The sequence below is a fragment of the Oncorhynchus keta genome, chromosome 28 (assembly GCF_023373465.1).
Source record: "Oncorhynchus keta strain PuntledgeMale-10-30-2019 chromosome 28, Oket_V2, whole genome shotgun sequence".
NCBI classification, from domain to species: domain Eukaryota; kingdom Metazoa; phylum Chordata; class Actinopteri; order Salmoniformes; family Salmonidae; genus Oncorhynchus; species Oncorhynchus keta.
Genome location: NC_068448.1, coordinates 18613757 through 18632019, shown reverse-complemented (window position 1 = coordinate 18632019; position 18263 = coordinate 18613757). Strand labels below are relative to the sequence as shown.

The 18263-nt window shown below is 41.2% G+C and overlaps 1 protein-coding gene across 50 annotated transcripts in view; it reads right to left on the bottom strand.

Moving 5' to 3' along the window:
• The window catches only part of LOC118360765 (basement membrane-specific heparan sulfate proteoglycan core protein-like), a 208859-nt gene that overhangs the window by 12252 nt on the left and 178344 nt on the right, over positions 1-18263 (bottom strand). For all 50 annotated transcript variants that reach the window (XR_008085356.1, XR_008085383.1, XR_008085392.1 and 47 more), the window contains 3 exons: positions 17660-17904; positions 17256-17427; positions 16925-17047 (listed from right to left, as the gene is read on the bottom strand). Coding sequence is in view for 1 of the 50 variants with exons in the window: in XM_052485072.1 (XP_052341032.1) it covers positions 16925-17047; positions 17256-17427; positions 17660-17904 (540 nt within the window). In the remaining 49 variants the exon portion in view is untranslated. The remainder of the gene's footprint in view (positions 1-16924; positions 17048-17255; positions 17428-17659; positions 17905-18263) is intronic.

The following is an 18263-nucleotide window of genomic DNA, read 5'->3' as shown; positions in this document are numbered from 1 at the left end:
TATAGGAGGGGACTAGAATATATAGTGGAATATATAGTGGAATGGTTGTGTGTGTGTCGTATATAGGAGGGGACAAGAATATTTAGTGGAATGGTTGTGTGTGTGTAATGTATAGGAGGGGACTAGAATATATAGTGGAATATATAGTGGAATGGTTGTGTGTGTAGTGTATAGGAGGGGACTAGAATATATAGTGGAATGGTTGTGTGTGTGTCGTGTATAGGAGGGGACTAGAATATATAGTGGAATGGTTGTGTGTGTGTGGTGTATAGGAGGGGACTAGAATATATAGTGGAATATTCAGTGGAATGGTTGTGTGTGTGTAGTGTATAGGAGGGGACTAGAATATTTAGTGGAATGGTTGTGTGTGTGTAGTGTATAGGAGGGGACTAGAATGTATTGTGGAATGGTTGTGTGTGTGTCGTGTATAGGAGGGGACTAGAATATAGAGTGGAATGGTTGTGTGTGTGTAGTGTATAGGAGGGGACTAGAATATTTAGTGGAATGGTTGTGTGTGTAGTGTATAGGAGGGGACTAGAATGTATTGTGGAATGGTTGTGTGTGTGTAGTGTATAGGAGGGGACTAGTATATATAGTGTAATGGTTGTGTGTGTGTAGTGTATAGGAGGGGACTAGTATATATAGTGGAATGGTTGTGTGTGTGTAGTGTATAGGAGGGGACTAGAATATAGAGTGGAATGGTTGTGTGTGTGTAGTGTATAGGAGGGGACTAGTATATATAGTGGAATGGTTGTGTGTGTGTAGTGTATAGGAGGGGACTAGTATATATAGTGGAATGGTTGTGTGTGTGTAGTGTATAGGAGGACTAGTATATATAGTGGAATGGTTGTGTGTGTGTAGTGTATAGGAGGACTAGTATATATAGTGTAATGGTTGTGTGTGTGTAGTGTATAGGAGGGACTAGTATATATAGTGGAATGGTTGTGTGTGTGTAGTGTATAGGAGGGGACTAGTATATATAGTGGAATGGTTGTGTGTGTGTAGTGTATAGGAGGGGACTAGTATATATAGTGGAATGGTTGTGTGTGTATAGTGTATAGGAGGACTAGAATATATAGTGGAATGGTTGTGTGTGTGTAGTGTATAGGAGGGGACTAGTATATATAGTGGAATGGTTGTGTGTGTGTAGTGTATAGGAGGGGACTAGTATATATAGTGGAATGGTTGTGTGTGTGTAGTGTATAGGAGGGGACTAGTATATATAGTGGAATGGTTGTGTGTGTATAGTGTATAGGAGGGGACTAGTATATATAGTGGAATGGTTGTGTGTGTGTAGTGTATAGGAGGGGACTAGAATATATAGTGGAATGGTTGTGTGTGTGTAGTGTATAGGAGGGGACTAGAATATATAGTGGAATGGTTGTGTGTGTGTAGTGTATAGGAGGGGACTAGAATATAGAGTGGAATGGTTGTGTGTGTGTAGTGTATAGGAGGGGACTAGAATATAGAGTGGAATGGTTGTGTGTGTGTAGTGTATAGGAGGGGACTAGAATATATAGTGGAATGGTTGTGTGTGTGTAGTGTATAGGAGGGGACTAGAATATATAGTGGAATATACAGTGGAATGGTTGTGTGTGTGTAGTGTATAGGAGGGGACTAGAATGTATAGTGGAATGGTTGTGTGTGTGTAGTGTATAGGAGGGGACTAGAATATATAGTGGAATGGTTGTGTGTGTGTAGTGTATAGGAGGGGACTAGAATATATAGTGGAATGGTTGTGTGTGTGTAGTGTATAGGAGGGGACTAGAATGTATAGTGGAATGGTTGTGTGTGTGTAGTGTATAGGAGGGGACTAGTATATATAGTGAAATGGTTGTGTGTGTGTAGTTTATAGGAGGGGACTAGAATGTATAGTGGAATGGTTGTGTGTGTGTAGTGTATAGGAGGGGACTAGAATATAGAGTGGAATGGTTGTGTGTGTGTAGTGTATAGGAGGGGACTAGAATATATAGTGGAATGGTTGTGTGTGTGTAGTGTATAGGAGGGGACTAGAATATATAGTGGAATGGTTGTGTGTGTGTAGTGTATAGGAGGGGACTAGAATATATAGTGGAATGGTTGTGTGTGTGTAGTGTATAGGAGGGGACTAGAATATATAGTGGAATGGTTGTGTGTGTGTAGTGTATAGGAGGGGACTAGAATATATAGTGGAATGGTTGTGTGTGTGTAGTGTATAGGAGGGGACTAGAATGTATAGTGGAATGGTTGTGTGTGTGTAGTGTATAGGAGGGGACTAGTATATATAGTGGAATGGTTGTGTGTGTGTAGTGTATAGGAGGGACTAGTATATATAGTGGAATGGTTTGTGTGTGTGTAGTGTATAGGAGGGGACTAGTATATATAGTGGAATGGTTGTGTGTGTGTAGTGTATAGGAGGGGACTAGTATATATAGTGGAATGGTTGTGTGTGTGTAGTGTATAGGAGGGGACTAGTATATATAGTGGAATGGTTGTGTGTGTAGTGTATAGGAGGGGACTAGTATATATAGTGGAATGGTTGTGTGTGTGTAGTGTATAGGAGGGGACTAGTATATATAGTGGAATGGTTGTGTGTGTGTAGTGTATAGGAGGGGACTAGTATATATAGTGGAATGGTTGTGTGTGTGTAGTGTATAGGAGGGGACTAGTATATATAGTGGAATGGTTGTGTGTGTGTAGTGTATAGGAGGGGACTAGAATATATAGTGGAATGGTTGTGTGTGTGTAGTGTATAGGAGGGGACTAGTATATATAGTGGAATGGTTGTGTGTGTGTAGTGTATAGGAGGGGACTAGAATATATAGTGGAATGGTTGTGTGTGTGTAGTGTATAGGAGGGGACTAGAATATAGAGTGGAATGGTTGTGTGTGTGTAGTGTATAGGAGGGGACTAGAATATAGAGTGGAATGGTTGTGTGTGTGTAGTGTATAGGAGGGGACTAGAATATATAGTGGAATGGTTGTGTGTGTGTAGTGTATAGGAGGACTAGAATATATAGTGGAATGGTTGTGTGTGTGTAGTGTATAGGAGGGGACTAGAATATATAGTGGAATATACAGTGGAATGGTTGTGTGTGTGTAGTGTATAGGAGGGGACTAGAATGTATAGTGGAATGGTTGTGTGTGTGTAGTGTATAGGAGCGGACTAGTATATATAGTGTAATGGTTGTGTGTGTGTAGTGTATAGGAGGGGACTAGTATATATAGTGGAATGGTTGTGTGTGTGTAGTGTATAGGAGGGGACTAGTATATATAGTGGAATGGTTGTGTGTGTGTAGTGTATAGGAGGGGACTAGTATATATAGTGGAATGGTTGTGTGTGTGTAGTGTATAGGAGGGGACTAGTATATATAGTGGAATGGTTGTGTGTGTGTAGTGTATAGGAGGGGACTAGTATATATAGTGGAATGGTTGTGTGTGTGTAGTGTATAGGAGGGGACTAGTATATATAGTGGAATGGTTGTGTGTGTGTAGTGTATAGGAGGGGACTAGAATATATAGTGGAATGGTTGTGTGTGTGTAGTGTATAGGAGGGGACTAGTATATATAGTGGAATGGTTGTGTGTGTGTAGTGTATAGGAGGGGACTAGAATATATAGTGGAATGGTTGTGTGTGTGTAGTGTATAGGAGGGGACTAGAATATATAGTGGAATGGTTGTGTGTGTGTAGTGTATAGGAGGGGACTAGTATATATAGTGGAATGGTTGTGTGTGTGTAGTGTATAGGAGGGGACTAGTATATATAGTGGAATGGTTGTGTGTGTGTAGTGTATAGGAGGGGACTAGTATATATAGTGGAATGGTTGTGTGTGTGTAGTGTATAGGAGGGGACTAGTATATATAGTGGAATGGTTGTGTGTGTGTAGTGTATAGGAGGGGACTAGTATATATAGTGGAATGGTTGTGTGTGTGTAGTGTATAGGGAGGACTAGTATATATAGTGGAATGGTTGTGTGTGTGTAGTGTATAGGAGGGGACTAGTATATATAGTGGAATGGTTGTGTGTGTGTAGTGTATAGGAGGGGACTAGTATATATAGTGGAATGGTTGTGTGTGTGTAGTGTATAGGGGGGACTAGTATATATAGTGGAATGGTTGTGTGTGTGTAGTGTATAGGAGGGGACTAGTATATATAGTGGAATGGTTGTGTGTGTAGTGTATAGGAGGGGACTAGTATATATAGTGGAATGGTTGTGTGTGTGTGACTAGAAGTGGTTGTGTGTGTGTAGTGTATAGGAGGGGACTAGTATATATAGTGGAATGGTTGTGTGTGTGTAGTGTATAGGAGGACTAGTATATATAGTGGAATGGTTGTGTGTGTGTAGTGTATAGGAGGGGACTAGTATATATAGTGGAATGGTTGTGTGTGTGTAGTGTATAGGAGGGGACTAGTATATATAGTGGAATGGTTGTGTGCGTGTAGTGTATAGGAGGGGACTAGAATATATAGTGGAATGGTTGTGTGTGTGTAGTGTATAGGAGGGGACTAGAATATATATGGAATATACAGTGGAATGGTTGTGTGTGTGTAGTGTATAGGAGGGGACTAGAATATATAGTGGAATGGTTGTGTGTGTGTAGTGTATAGGAGGGGACTAGAATATATAGTGGAATGGTTGTGTGTGTGTAGTGTATAGGAGGGGACTAGAATATATAGTGGAATGGTTGTGTGTGTGTAGTGTATAGGAGGGACTAGTATATATAGTGGAATGGTTGTGTGTGTGTAGTGTATAGGAGGGGACTAGTATATATAGTGGAATGGTTGTGTGTGTGTAGTGTATAGGAGGGGACTAGAATATATAGTGGAATGGTTGTGTGTGTGTAGTGTATAGGAGGGGACTAGAATATATAGTGGAATGGTTGTGTGTGTGTAGTGTATAGGAGGGGACTAGAATATATATAGTGGAATGGTTGTGTGTGTGTAGTTTATAGGAGGGGACTAGAATATATAGTGGAATGGTTGTGTGTGTGTATAGGAGGGGACTAGTGTATAGGAATGGTTGTGGGACTAGACTAGTATATATAGTGGAATGGTTGTGTGTGTGTAGTGTATAGGAGGGGACTAGTATATATAGTGGAATGGTTTGTGTGTGTGTAGTGTATAGGAGGGGACTAGAATGTATAGTGGAATGGTTGTGTGTGTGTGTAGTGTATAGGAGGGGACTAGAATATATAGTGGAATGGTTGTGTGTGTGTAGTGTATAGGAGGGGACTAGAATAGTATAGTGGAATGGTTGGTGTGTGTGTGTAGTGTATAGGAGGGGACTAGAATATATAGTGGAATGGTTGTGTGTGTGTAGTGTATAGGAGGGGACTAGAATATATAGTGGAATGGTTGTGTGTGTGTAGTGTATAGGAGGGACTAGAATATATAGTGGAATGGTTGTGTGTGTGTAGTGTATAGGAGGGGACTAGAATATATAGTGGAATGGTGTGTGTGTGTAGTGTATAGGAGGGGACTAGAATATATAGTGGAATGGTTTGTGTGTGTGTAGTGTATAGTGAGGGGACTAGTATATATAGTGAAATGGTTGTGTGTGTGTAGTGTATAGGAGGGACTAGAATATATAGTGGAATGGTTGTGTGTGTGTAGTGTATAGGAGGGGACTAGAATATATAGTGGAATGGTTGTGTGTGTGTAGTGTATAGGAGGGACTAGTATATATAGTGGAATGGTTGTGTGTGTGTAGTGTATAGGAGGGGACTAGTATATATAGTGGAATGGTTGTGTGTGTGTAGTGTATAGGAGGAGGGGACTAGTATATATAGTGGAATGGTTGTGTGTGTGTAGTGTATAGGAGGGGACTAGTATATATAGTGGAATGGTTGTGTGTGTGTAGTGTATAGGAGGGGACTAGTATATATAGTGGAATGGTTGTGTGTGTGTAGTGTATAGGAGGGGACTAGTATATATAGTGGAATGGTTGTGTGTGTGTAGTGTATAGGAGGGGACTAGAATATATAGTGGAATGGTTGTGTGTGTGTAGTGTATAGGAGGGGACTAGTATATATAGTGGAATGGTTGTGTGTGTGTAGTGTATAGGAGGGGACTAGTATATATAGTGGAATGGTTGTGTGTGTGTAGTGTATAGGAGGGACTAGTATATATAGTGGAATGGTTGTGTGTGTGTAGTGTATAGGAGGGACTAGTATATATAGTGGAATGTTGTGTGTGTGTAGTGTATAGGAGGGACTAGAATATATAGTGGAATGGTTGTGTGTGTGTAGTGTATAGGAGGGGACTAGAATATATAGTGGAATGGTTGTGTGTGTGTAGTGTATAGGAGGGGACTAGTATATAGAGTGGAATGGTTGTGTGTGTGTAGTGTATAGGAGGGGACTAGTATATATAGTGGAATGGTTGTGTGTGTGTAGTGTATAGGAGGGGACTAGAATATATAGTGGAATGGTTGTGTGTGTGTAGTGTATAGGAGGGACTAGTATATATAGTGGAATGGTTGTGTGTGTGTAGTGTATAGGAGGGGACTAGTATATATAGTGGAATGGTTGTGTGTGTGTAGTGTATAGGAGGGGACTAGTATATATAGTGGAATGGTTGTGTGTGTGTAGTGTATAGGAGGGGACTAGTATATATGTGGAATGGTTGTGTGTGTGTAGTGTATAGGAGGGGACTAGTATATATAGTGGAATGGTTGTGTGTGTGTAGTGTATAGGAGGGGACTAGTATATATAGTGGAATGGTTGTGTGTGTGTAGTGTATAGGAGGGGACTAGTATATATAGTGGAATGGTTGTGTGTGTGTAGTGTATAGGAGGGGACTAGAATATATAGTGGAATGGTTGTGTGTGTGTAGTGTATAGGAGGGGACTAGAATATATAGTGGAATGGTTGTGTGTGTGTAGTGTATAGGAGGGGACTAGAATATATAGTGGAATGGTTGTGTGTGTGTAGTGTATAGGAGGGGACTAGTATATATAGTGGAATGGTTGTGTGTGTGTAGTGTATAGGAGGGGACTAGAATATATAGTGGAATGGTTGTGTGTGTGTAGTGTATAGGAGGGGACTAGAATATATAGTGGAATGGTTGTGTGTGTGTAGTGTATAGGAGGGGACTAGAATATATAGTGGAATGGTTGTGTGTGTGTAGTGTATAGGAGGGGACTAGTATATATAGTGGAATGGTTGTGTGTGTAGTGTATAGGAGGGGACTAGTATATATAGTGTAATGGTTGTGTGTGTGTAGTTTATAGGAGGGGACTAGAATGTATAGTGGAATGGTTGTGTGTGTGTGTAGTGTATAGGAGGGGACTAGAATGTATAGTGGAATGGTTGTGTGTGTGTAGTGTATAGGAGGGGACTAGTATATATAGTGGAATGGTTGTGTGTGTGTAGTGTATAGGAGGGGACTAGAATATATAGTGGAATGGTTGTGTGTGTGTAGTGTATAGGAGGGGACTAGAATGTATAGTGGAATGGTTGTGTGTGTGTAGTGTATAGGAGGGGACTAGTATATATAGTGGAATGGTTGTGTGTGTGTAGTTTATAGGAGGGGACTAGAATGTATAGTGGAATGGTTGTGTGTGTGTAGTGTATAGGAGGGGACTAGAATATATAGTGGAATGGTTGTGTGTGTGTAGTGTATAGGAGGGGACTAGAATGTATAGTGGAATGGTTGTGTGTGTGTAGTGTATAGGAGGGGACTAGAATATATAGTGGAAGTGGAATGGTTGTGTGTGTGTAGTGTATAGGAGGGGACTAGAATATATAGTGGAATGGTTGTGTGTGTGTAGTGTATAGGAGGGGACTAGAATATATAGTGGAATGGTTGTGTGTGTGTAGTGTGTATAGGAGGGGACTAGAATATATAGTGGAATGGTTGTGTGTGTGTAGTGTATAGGAGGGGACTAGAATATATAGTGGAATGGTTGTGTGTGTGTAGTGTATAGGAGGGGACTAGAATATATAGTGGAATGTGTGTGTGTGTGTAGTAGTGTATAGTGAGGAGGACTAGAATATATAGTGGAATGGTTGTGTGTGTGTAGTGTATAGGAGGGGACTAGAATATATAGTGGAATGGTTTGTGTGTGTAGTGTATAGGAGGGGACTAGAATATTTAGTGGAATGGTTGTGTGTGTGTGTCGTGTATAGGAGGGGACTAGAATATATAGTGGAATGGTTGTGTGTGTGTAGTGTATAGGAGGGGACTAGAATATATAGTGGAATGGTTGTGTGTGTGTAGTGTATAGGAGGGGACTAGAATATATAGTGGAATGGTTTGTGTGTGTGTAGTGTATAGGAGGGGACTAGATATATAGTGGAATGGTTGTGTGTGTGTAGTGTATAGGAGGGGACTAGTATATATAGTGGAATGGTTGTGTGTGTAGTGTATAGGAGGGGACTAGAATATATAGTGGAATGGTTGTGTGTGTGTAGTGTATAGGAGGGGACTAGAATATATAGTGGAATGGTTGTGTGTGTGTAGTGTATAGGAGGGGACTAGTATATATAGTGGAATGGTTGTGTGTGTGTAGTGTATAGGAGGGGACTAGTATATATAGTGGAATGGTTGTGTGTGTGTAGTGTATAGGAGGGGACTAGTATATATAGTGGAATGGTTGTGTGTGTGTAGTGTATAGGAGGGGACTAGAATATATAGTGGAATGGTTGTGTGTGTGTAGTGTATAGGAGGGGACTAGTATATATAGTGGAATGGTTGTGTGTGTGTAGTGTATAGGAGGGGACTAGTATATATAGTGGAATGGTTGTGTGTGTGTAGTGTATAGGAGGGGACTAGTATATATAGTGGAATGGGTTGTGTGTGTAGTGTATAGGAGGGGACTAGTATATATAGTGGAATGGTTGTGTGTGTGTAGTGTATAGGAGGGGACTAGTATATATAGTGGAATGGTTGTGTGTGTATAGTGTATAGGAGGGGACTAGTATATATAGTGGAATGGTTGTGTGTGTGTAGTGTATAGGAGGGGACTAGAATATATAGTGGAATGGTTGTGTGTGTGTAGTGTATAGGAGGGGACTAGTATATATAGTGGAATGGTTGTGTGTGTGTAGTGTATAGGAGGGGACTAGAATATATAGTGGAATGGTTGTGTGTGTGTAGTGTATAGGAGGGGACTAGTATATATAGTGGAATGGTTGTGTGTGTAGTGTATAGGAGGGGACTAGAATATATAGTGGAATGGTTGTGTGTGTGTAGTGTATAGGAGGGGACTAGTATATATAGTGTAATGGTTGTGTGTGTGTAGTGTATAGGAGGGGACTAGTATATATAGTGTAATGGTTGTGTGTGTGTAGTGTATAGGAGGGGACTAGTATATATAGTGGAATGGTTGTGTGTGTGTAGTGTATAGGAGGGGACTAGTATATATAGTGGAATGGTTGTGTGTGTGTAGTGTATAGGAGGGGACTAGTATATATAGTGGAATGGTTGTGTGTGTGTAGTGTATAGGAGGGGACTAGTATATATAGTGGAATGGTTGTGTGTGTGTAGTGTATAGGAGGGGACTAGTATATATAGTGGAATGGTTGTGTGTGTGTAGTGTATAGGAGGGGACTAGTATATATAGTGGAATGGTTGTGTGTGTGTAGTGTATAGGAGGGGACTAGTATATATAGTGGAATGGTTGTGTGTGTGTAGTGTATAGGAGGGGACTAGTATATATAGTGGAATGGTTGTGTGTGTGTAGTGTATAGGAGGGACTAGTATATATAGTGGAATGGTTGTGTGTGTGTAGTGTATAGGAGGGGACTAGTATATATAGTGGAATGGTTGTGTGTGTGTAGTGTATAGGAGGGGACTAGTATATATAGTGGAATGGTTGTGTGTGTGTAGTGTATAGGAGGGGACTAGTATATATAGTGGAATGGTTGTGTGTGTGTAGTGTATAGGAGGGGACTAGTATATATAGTGGAATGGTTGTGTGTGTGTAGTGTATAGGAGGGGACTAGAATATATAGTGGAATGGTTGTGTGTGTGTAGTGTATAGGAGGGGACTAGAATATATAGTGGAATGGTTTGTGTGTGTGTAGTGTATAGGAGGGGACTAGAATATATAGTGGAATGGTTGTGTGTGTGTAGTGTATAGGAGGGACTAGAATATATAGTGGAATATACAGTGGAATGGTTGTGTGTGTGTAGTGTATAGGAGGGGACTAGAATATATAGTGGAATGGTTGTGTGTGTGTAGTGTATAGGAGGGGACTAGAATATATAGTGGAATGGTTGTGTGTGTGTGTAGTGTATAGGAGGGGACTAGTATATATAGTGGAATGGTTGTGTGTGTGTAGTGTATAGGAGGGGACTAGTATATATAGTGAAATGGTTGTGTGTGTGTAGTTTATAGGAGGGGACTAGAATGTATAGTGGAATGGTTGTGTGTGTGTGTAGTGTATAGGAGGGGACTAGAATGTATAGTGGAATGGTTGTGTGTGTGTAGTGTATAGGAGGGGACTAGTATATATAGTGAAATGGTTGTGTGTGTGTAGTTTATAGGAGGGGACTAGAATGTATAGTGGAATGGTTTGTGTGTGTGTAGTGTATAGGAGGGGACTAGAATGTATAGTGGAATGGTTGTGTGTGTGTAGTGTATAGGAGGGGACTAGTATATATAGTGAAATGGTTGTGTGTGTGTAGTTTATAGGAGGGGACTAGAATGTATAGTGGAATGGTTGTGTGTGTGTAGTGTATAGGAGGGGACTAGAATGTATAGTGGAATGGTTGTGTGTGTGTAGTGTATAGGAGGGGACTAGAATATATAGTGGAATGGTTGTGTGTGTGTAGTGTATAGGAGGGGACTAGAATATATAGTGGAATATATAGTGGAATGGTTGTGTGTGTGTAGTGTATAGGAGGGGACTAGTATATATAGTGGAATGGTTGTGTGTGTGTAGTGTATAGGAGGGGACTAGAATATATAGTGGAATGGTTGTGTGTGTGTAGTGTATAGGAGGGGACTAGTATATATAGTGGAATGGTTGTGTGTGTGTAGTGTATAGGAGGGGACTAGTATATATAGTGGAATGGTTGTGTGTGTGTAGTGTATAGGAGGGGACTAGAATATATAGTGGAATGGTTTGTGTGTGTGTAGTGTATAGTGAGGAGGGACTAGAATATATAGTGGAATGGTTGTGTGTGTGTAGTGTATAGGAGGGGACTAGAATATAGAGTGGAATGGTTGTGTGTGTGTAGTGTATAGGAGGGGACTAGAATATATAGTGGAATGGTTGTGTGTGTGTAGTGTATAGGAGGGGACTAGAATATATAGTGGAATGGTTGTGTGTGTGTAGTGTATAGGAGGGGACTAGAATATATAGTGGAATGGTTGTGTGTGTGTAGTGTATAGGAGGGGACTAGAATATATAGTGGAATGGTTGTGTGTGTGTGTAGTGTATAGGAGGGGACTAGTATATATAGTGGAATGGTTGTGTGTGTGTAGTTTATAGGAGGGGACTAGAATGTATAGTGGAATGGTTGTGTGTGTGTCGTGTATAGGAGGGGACTAGAATATATAGTGGAATGGTTGTGTGTGTGTAGTGTATACGAGGGGACTAGTATATATAGTGGAATGGTTGTGTGTGTGTAGTGTATAGGAGGGGACTAGTATATATAGTGGAATGGTTGTGTGTGTGTAGTGTATAGGAGGGGACTAGTATATATAGTGGAATGGTTGTGTGTGTGTGTAGTGTATAGGAGGGGACTAGTATATATAGTGGAATGGTTGTGTGTGTGTAGTGTATAGGAGGGGACTAGAATATATAGTGGAATGGTTGTGTGTGTGTAGTGTATAGGAGGGGACTAGTATATATAGTGGAATGGTTGTGTGTGTGTAGTGTATAGGAGGGGACTAGTATATATAGTGGAATGGTTGTGTGTGTGTAGTGTATAGGAGGGGACTAGTATATATAGTGGAATGGTTTGTGTGTGTAGTGTATAGGAGGGGACTAGTATATATAGTGGAATGGTTGTGTGTGTGTAGTGTATAGGAGGGGACTAGTATATATAGTGGAATGGTTGTGTGTGTATAGTGTATAGGAGGGGACTAGTATATAGAGTGGAATGGTTGTGTGTGTGTAGTGTATAGGAGGGGACTAGAATATAGAGTGGAATGGTTGTGTGTGTGTCGTGTATAGGAGGGGACTAGAATATATAGTGGAATGGTTGTGTGTGTGTAGTGTATAGGAGGGACTAGAATATAGAGTGGAATGGTTGTGTGTGTGTCGTGTATAGGAGGGGACTAGTATATATAGTGGAATGGTTGTGTGTGTGTAGTGTATAGGAGGGGACTAGAATATATAGTGGAATGGTTGTGTGTGTGTAGTGTATAGGAGGGGACTAGTATATATAGTGGAATGGTTGTGTGTGTGTAGTGTATAGGAGGGGACTAGTATATATAGTGGAATGGTTGTGTGTGTGTAGTGTATAGGAGGGGACTAGTATATATAGTGGAATGGTTGTGTGTGTGTAGTGTATAGGAGGGGACTAGTATATATAGTGGAATGGTTGTGTGTGTGTAGTGTATAGGAGGGGACTAGTATATATAGTGGAATGGTTGTGTGTGTGTGTAGTGTATAGGAGGGGACTAGTATATATAGTGGAATGGTTGTGTGTGTGTAGTGTATAGGAGGGGACTAGTATATATAGTGGAATGGTTGTGTGTGTGTAGTGTATAGGAGGGGACTAGTATATATAGTGGAATGGTTGTGTGTGTGTAGTGTATAGGAGGGGACTAGTATATATAGTGGAATGGTTGTGTGTGTGTAGTGTATAGGAGGGGACTAGTATATATAGTGGAATGGTTGTGTGTGTGTAGTGTATAGGAGGGGACTAGAATATATAGTGGAATGGTTGTGTGTGTGTAGTGTATAGGAGGGGACTAGTATATATAGTGGAATGGTTGTGTGTGTGTAGTGTATAGGAGGGGACTAGAATATATAGTGGAATGGTTGTGTGTGTGTAGTGTATAGGAGGGGACTAGTATATATAGTGGAATGGTTGTGTGTGTGTAGTGTATAGGAGGACTAGTATATATAGTGGAATGGTTTGTGTGTGTGTAGTGTATAGGAGGGGACTAGTATATATAGTGGAATGGTTGTGTGTGTGTAGTGTATAGGAGGGGACTAGTATATATAGTGGAATGGTTGTGTGTGTGTAGTGTATAGGAGGACTAGTATATATAGTGGAATGGTTGTGTGTGTGTAGTGTATAGGAGGGGACTAGTATATATAGTGGAATGGTTGTGTGTGTGTAGTGTATAGGAGGGGACTAGAATGTATAGTGGAATGGTTGTGTGTGTGTAGTGTATAGGAGGGGACTAGATATATAGTGGAATGGTTGTGTGTGTGTAGTGTATAGGAGGGGACTAGTATATATAGTGGAATGGTTGTGTGTGTGTAGTGTATAGGAGGGGACTAGAATGTATAGTGGAATGGTTGTGTGTGTGTAGTGTATAGGAGGGGACTAGGATATATAGTGGAATGGTTGTGTGTGTGTAGTGTATAGGAGGGGACTAGAATATATAGTGGAATGGTTGTGTGTGTGTAGTGTATAGGAGGGGACTAGTATATATAGTGTAATGGTTGTGTGTGTGTAGTGTATAGGAGGGGACTAGTATATATAGTGGAATGGTTGTGTGTGTGTAGTGTATAGGAGGGGACTAGAATATATAGTGGAATGGTTGTGTGTGTGTAGTGTATAGGAGGGGACTAGTATATATAGTGGAATGGTTGTGTGTGTGTAGTGTATAGGAGGGGACTAGTATATATAGTGGAATGGTTGTGTGTGTGTAGTGTATAGGAGCAGACTAGTATATATAGTGTAATGGTTGTGTGTGTGTAGTGTATAGGAGCGGACTAGTATATATAGTGGAATGGTTGTGTGTGTGTAGTGTATAGGAGGGGACTAGAATATATAGTGGAATGGTTGTGTGTGTGTAGTGTATAGGAGGGGACTAGAATATAGAGTGGAATGGTTGTGTGTGTGTAGTGTATAGGAGGGGACTAGAATATAGAGTGGAATGGTTGTGTGTGTGTAGTGTATAGGAGGGGACTAGTATATATAGTGGAATGGTTGTGTGTGTGTAGTGTATAGGAGGGGACTAGTATATATAGTGGAATGGTTGTGTGTGTGTAGTGTATAGGAGGGGACTAGTATATATAGTGGAATGGTTGTGTGTGTGTAGTGTATAGGAGGGGACTAGAATATAGAGTGGAATGGTTGTGTGTGTGTAGTGTATAGGAGGGGACTAGAATATAGAGTGGAATGGTTGTGTGTGTGTAGTGTATAGGAGGGGACTAGTATATATAGTGGAATGGTTGTGTGTGTGTAGTGTATAGGAGGGGACTAGAATATATAGTGGAATGGTTGTGTGTGTGTAGTGTATAGGAGGGGACTAGTATATATAGTGGAATGGTTGTGTGTGTGTAGTGTATAGGAGGGGACTAGTATATATAGTGGAATGGTTGTGTGTGTGTAGTGTATAGGAGGGGACTAGTATATATAGTGGAATGGTTGTGTGTGTGTAGTGTATAGGAGGGGACTAGTATATATAGTGGAATGGTTGTGTGTGTGTAGTGTATAGGAGGGGACTAGTATATATAGTGGAATGGTTGTGTGTGTGTAGTGTATAGGAGGGGACTAGTATATATAGTGGAATGGTTGTGTGTGTGTAGTGTATAGGAGGGGACTAGTATATATAGTGGAATGGTTGTGTGTGTGTAGTGTATACGAGGGGACTAGTATATATAGTGAAATGGTTGTGTGTGTGTAGTTTATAGGAGGGGACTAGAATGTATAGTGGAATGGTTGTGTGTGTGTAGTGTATAGGAGGGGACTAGTATATATAGTGGAATGGTTGTGTGTGTGTAGTGTATAGGAGGGGACTAGTATATATAGTGGAATGGTTGTGTGTGTGTAGTGTATAGGAGGGGACTAGAATGTATAGTGGAATGGTTGTGTGTGTGTAGTGTATAGGAGGGGACTAGAATATATAGTGGAATGGTTGTGTGTGTGTAGTGTATAGGAGGGGACTAGTATATATAGTGGAATGGTTGTGTGTGTGTAGTGTATAGGAGGGGACTAGTATATACAGTGGAATGGTTTGTGTGTGTGTAGTGTATAGGAGGGGACTAGTATATATAGTGGAATGGTTGTGTGTGTGTAGTGTATAGGAGGGGACTAGAATATATAGTGGAATGGTTGTGTGTGTGTAGTGTATAGGAGGGGACTAGTATATATAGTGGAATGGTTGTGTGTGTGTAGTGTATAGGAGGGGACTACTATATATAGTGGAATGGTTGTGTGTGTGTAGTGTATAGGAGGGACTAGTATATATAGTGGAATGGTTGTGTGTGTAGTGTATAGGAGGGACTAGTATATATAGTGGAATGGTTGTGTGTGTATAGTGTATAGGAGGGGACTAGAATATATAGTGGAATGGTTGTGTGTGTGTAGTGTATAGGAGGGGACTAGAATATAGAGTGGAATGGTTGTGTGTGTGTAGTGTATAGGAGGGGACTAGAATATATAGTGGAATGGTTGTGTGTGTGTAGTGTATAGGAGGGGACTAGTATATATAGTGGAATGGTTGTGTGTGTGTAGTGTATAGGAGGGGACTAGTATATATAGTGGAATGGTTGTGTGTGTGTAGTGTATAGGAGGGGACTAGTATATATAGTGGAATGGTTGTGTGTGTGTAGTGTATAGGAGGGGACTAGAATATATAGTGTAATGGTTGTGTGTGTGTAGTGTATAGGAGGGGACTAGTATATATAGTGTAATGGTTGTGTGTGTGTAGTGTATAGGAGGGGACTAGTATATATAGTGGAATGGTTGTGTGTGTGTAGTGTATAGGAGGGGACTAGAATATATAGTGAATGGTTGTGTGTGTGTAGTGTATAGGAGGGGACTAGTATATATAGTGGAATGGTTGTGTGTGTGTAGTGTATAGGAGGGGACTAGTATATATAGTGAATGGTTGTGTGTGTGTAGTGTATAGGAGGGGACTAGTATATATAGTGGAATGGTTGTGTGTGTGTAGTGTATAGGAGGGGACTAGTATATATAGTGGAATGGTTGTGTGTGTGTAGTGTATAGGAGGGGACTAGTATATATAGTGGAATGGTTTGTGTGTGTGTAGTGTATAGGAGGGACTAGTATATATAGTGGAATGGTTGTGTGTGTGTAGTGTATAGGAGGGGACTAGTATATATAGTGGAATGGTTGTGTGTGTGTAGTGTATAGGAGGGGACTAGTATATATAGTGGAATGGTTGTGTGTGTGTAGTGTATAGGAGGGGACTAGTATATATAGTGGAATGGTTGTGTGTGTGTAGTGTATAGGAGGGGACTAGTATATATAGTGGAATGGTTGTGTGTGTGTAGTGTATAGGAGGGGACTAGTATATATAGTGGAATGGTTGTGTGTGTGTAGTGTATAGGAGGGGACTAGTATATATAGTGGAATGGTTGTGTGTGTGTAGTGTATAGGAGGGGACTAGTATATATAGTGGAATGGTTGTGTGTGTGTAGTGTATAGGAGGGGACTAGTATATATAGTGGAATGGTTGTGTGTGTGTAGTGTATAGGAGGGGACTAGTATATATAGTGGAATGGTTGTGTGTGTGTGTAGTGTATAGGAGGGGACTAGTATATATAGTGGAATGGTTGTGTGTGTGTAGTGTATAGGAGGACTAGTATATATAGTGGAATGGTTGTGTGTGTGTAGTGTATAGGAGGGGACTAGTATATATAGTGGAATGGTTGTGTGTGTGTAGTGTATAGGAGGGGACTAGTATATATAGTGGAATGGTTGTGTGTGTGTAGTGTATAGGAGGGGACTAGTATATATAGTGGAATGGTTGTGTGTGTGTAGTGTATAGGAGGGGACTAGTATATATAGTGGAATGGTTGTGTGTGTGTAGTGTATAGGAGCGGACTAGAGCAGTACTCACTCTCTCCACAGATGGGGCCATTGAAGCCTACAGGACACACACACTGGCTGTTGACACAGCTGCCTCCGTTCTGGCACTGGTCACTGCTCTGGCAGGTATCCTTCAACACCTCACATCGCTCACCTGGAGAGGGCACATAGACAGGGGTCAGAAATTAGAGGGGTCAAAGTGGCATTAGGGGGAGAGATACACACGACAGTTCTCGTTTGGGAAAGATTATTTTCAGAATAGGGTTATTGAATGCCAATTATTAAATCAATCTACGGCACATAGCTCTAAGCAAACTGAAATCCCATAGATAAATGACGTACTAACTATACAATAGACTCACCCTCGAAGCCGTCCTTGCACAGACACTGGTACTCATACTCTGCGCTCGGCATGCAGCTGGCCCCGTTTAGACAGGGGTTGCGGTCACAGGGACTGTTGTCCTTACACTGGATGATGGCCATGCTGTCTGTGAAGCTGTAGGACAGGTCCACCTTCTTACCGTTGATGGACACCTGGACAACGGACAACACAGAGGGTTAGAGGTCCAATCAAGTCCAATTATTCAAGTCAAACGATCAGGGAAAAGAAGACAATTTCATGTTTGTTTTTTAAACTGTTGATGTTCTGTGACTGTGTGGATATGTGACGCTATTGTAGTAATATGGTGGTTATAAACATGACATAAGTGCTTATGAATTATAATAAAGGCCATCATGGCTCATTCTGTGTGTGTTTTGAGCTCACCTCTCCTATGCATCCATCGTACACAACACTGATGTTAAGGGCCTTGGGTATGATATCAAAGTTGGGGACTCCTCCTAGGTACATGGGGGTGTGGATATTCAGGCCCTGGGCCTTGCCTGGTGACGACCTCCTGACCTCCCGGCCACCGTCAATCTTCAGAGAGCCATCCTTGTCGAGGCGCCCGGCTTCCAAGCGGTGCCACTGGCTCAGGGTGACCGGCTCAGGACTGCGCAGGACAGCTTGGCCTGGAAACAAAGACAGTAGCATGATTTCCACGAGTACGGCAGTGCTTGCTAATGCCTTGCTAGTTTCCTTTTCCACTGTTTTGTTGATACCTGAGAGGAGCTAAGTGTGAAAACTAGGCCAATGAAACAGCGGAGATACTTAATCTAGAGAAAATGATTATATCGGTCAACAGTTACAGGTGACTCAATCTATTAGTTAAAGGCATTCTTCAGGATTTTGGCAATGATTAACTCTTGGATACCATTTTTATGTCTCTGTGTCAAGTATGAAGTAAGTTAGAGGTAGTTTCGCGAGCCAACACTAACTAGCATTGACTGGAAGTCTATGGTATTTCCTAGCATGCTAGCAGATACCATAG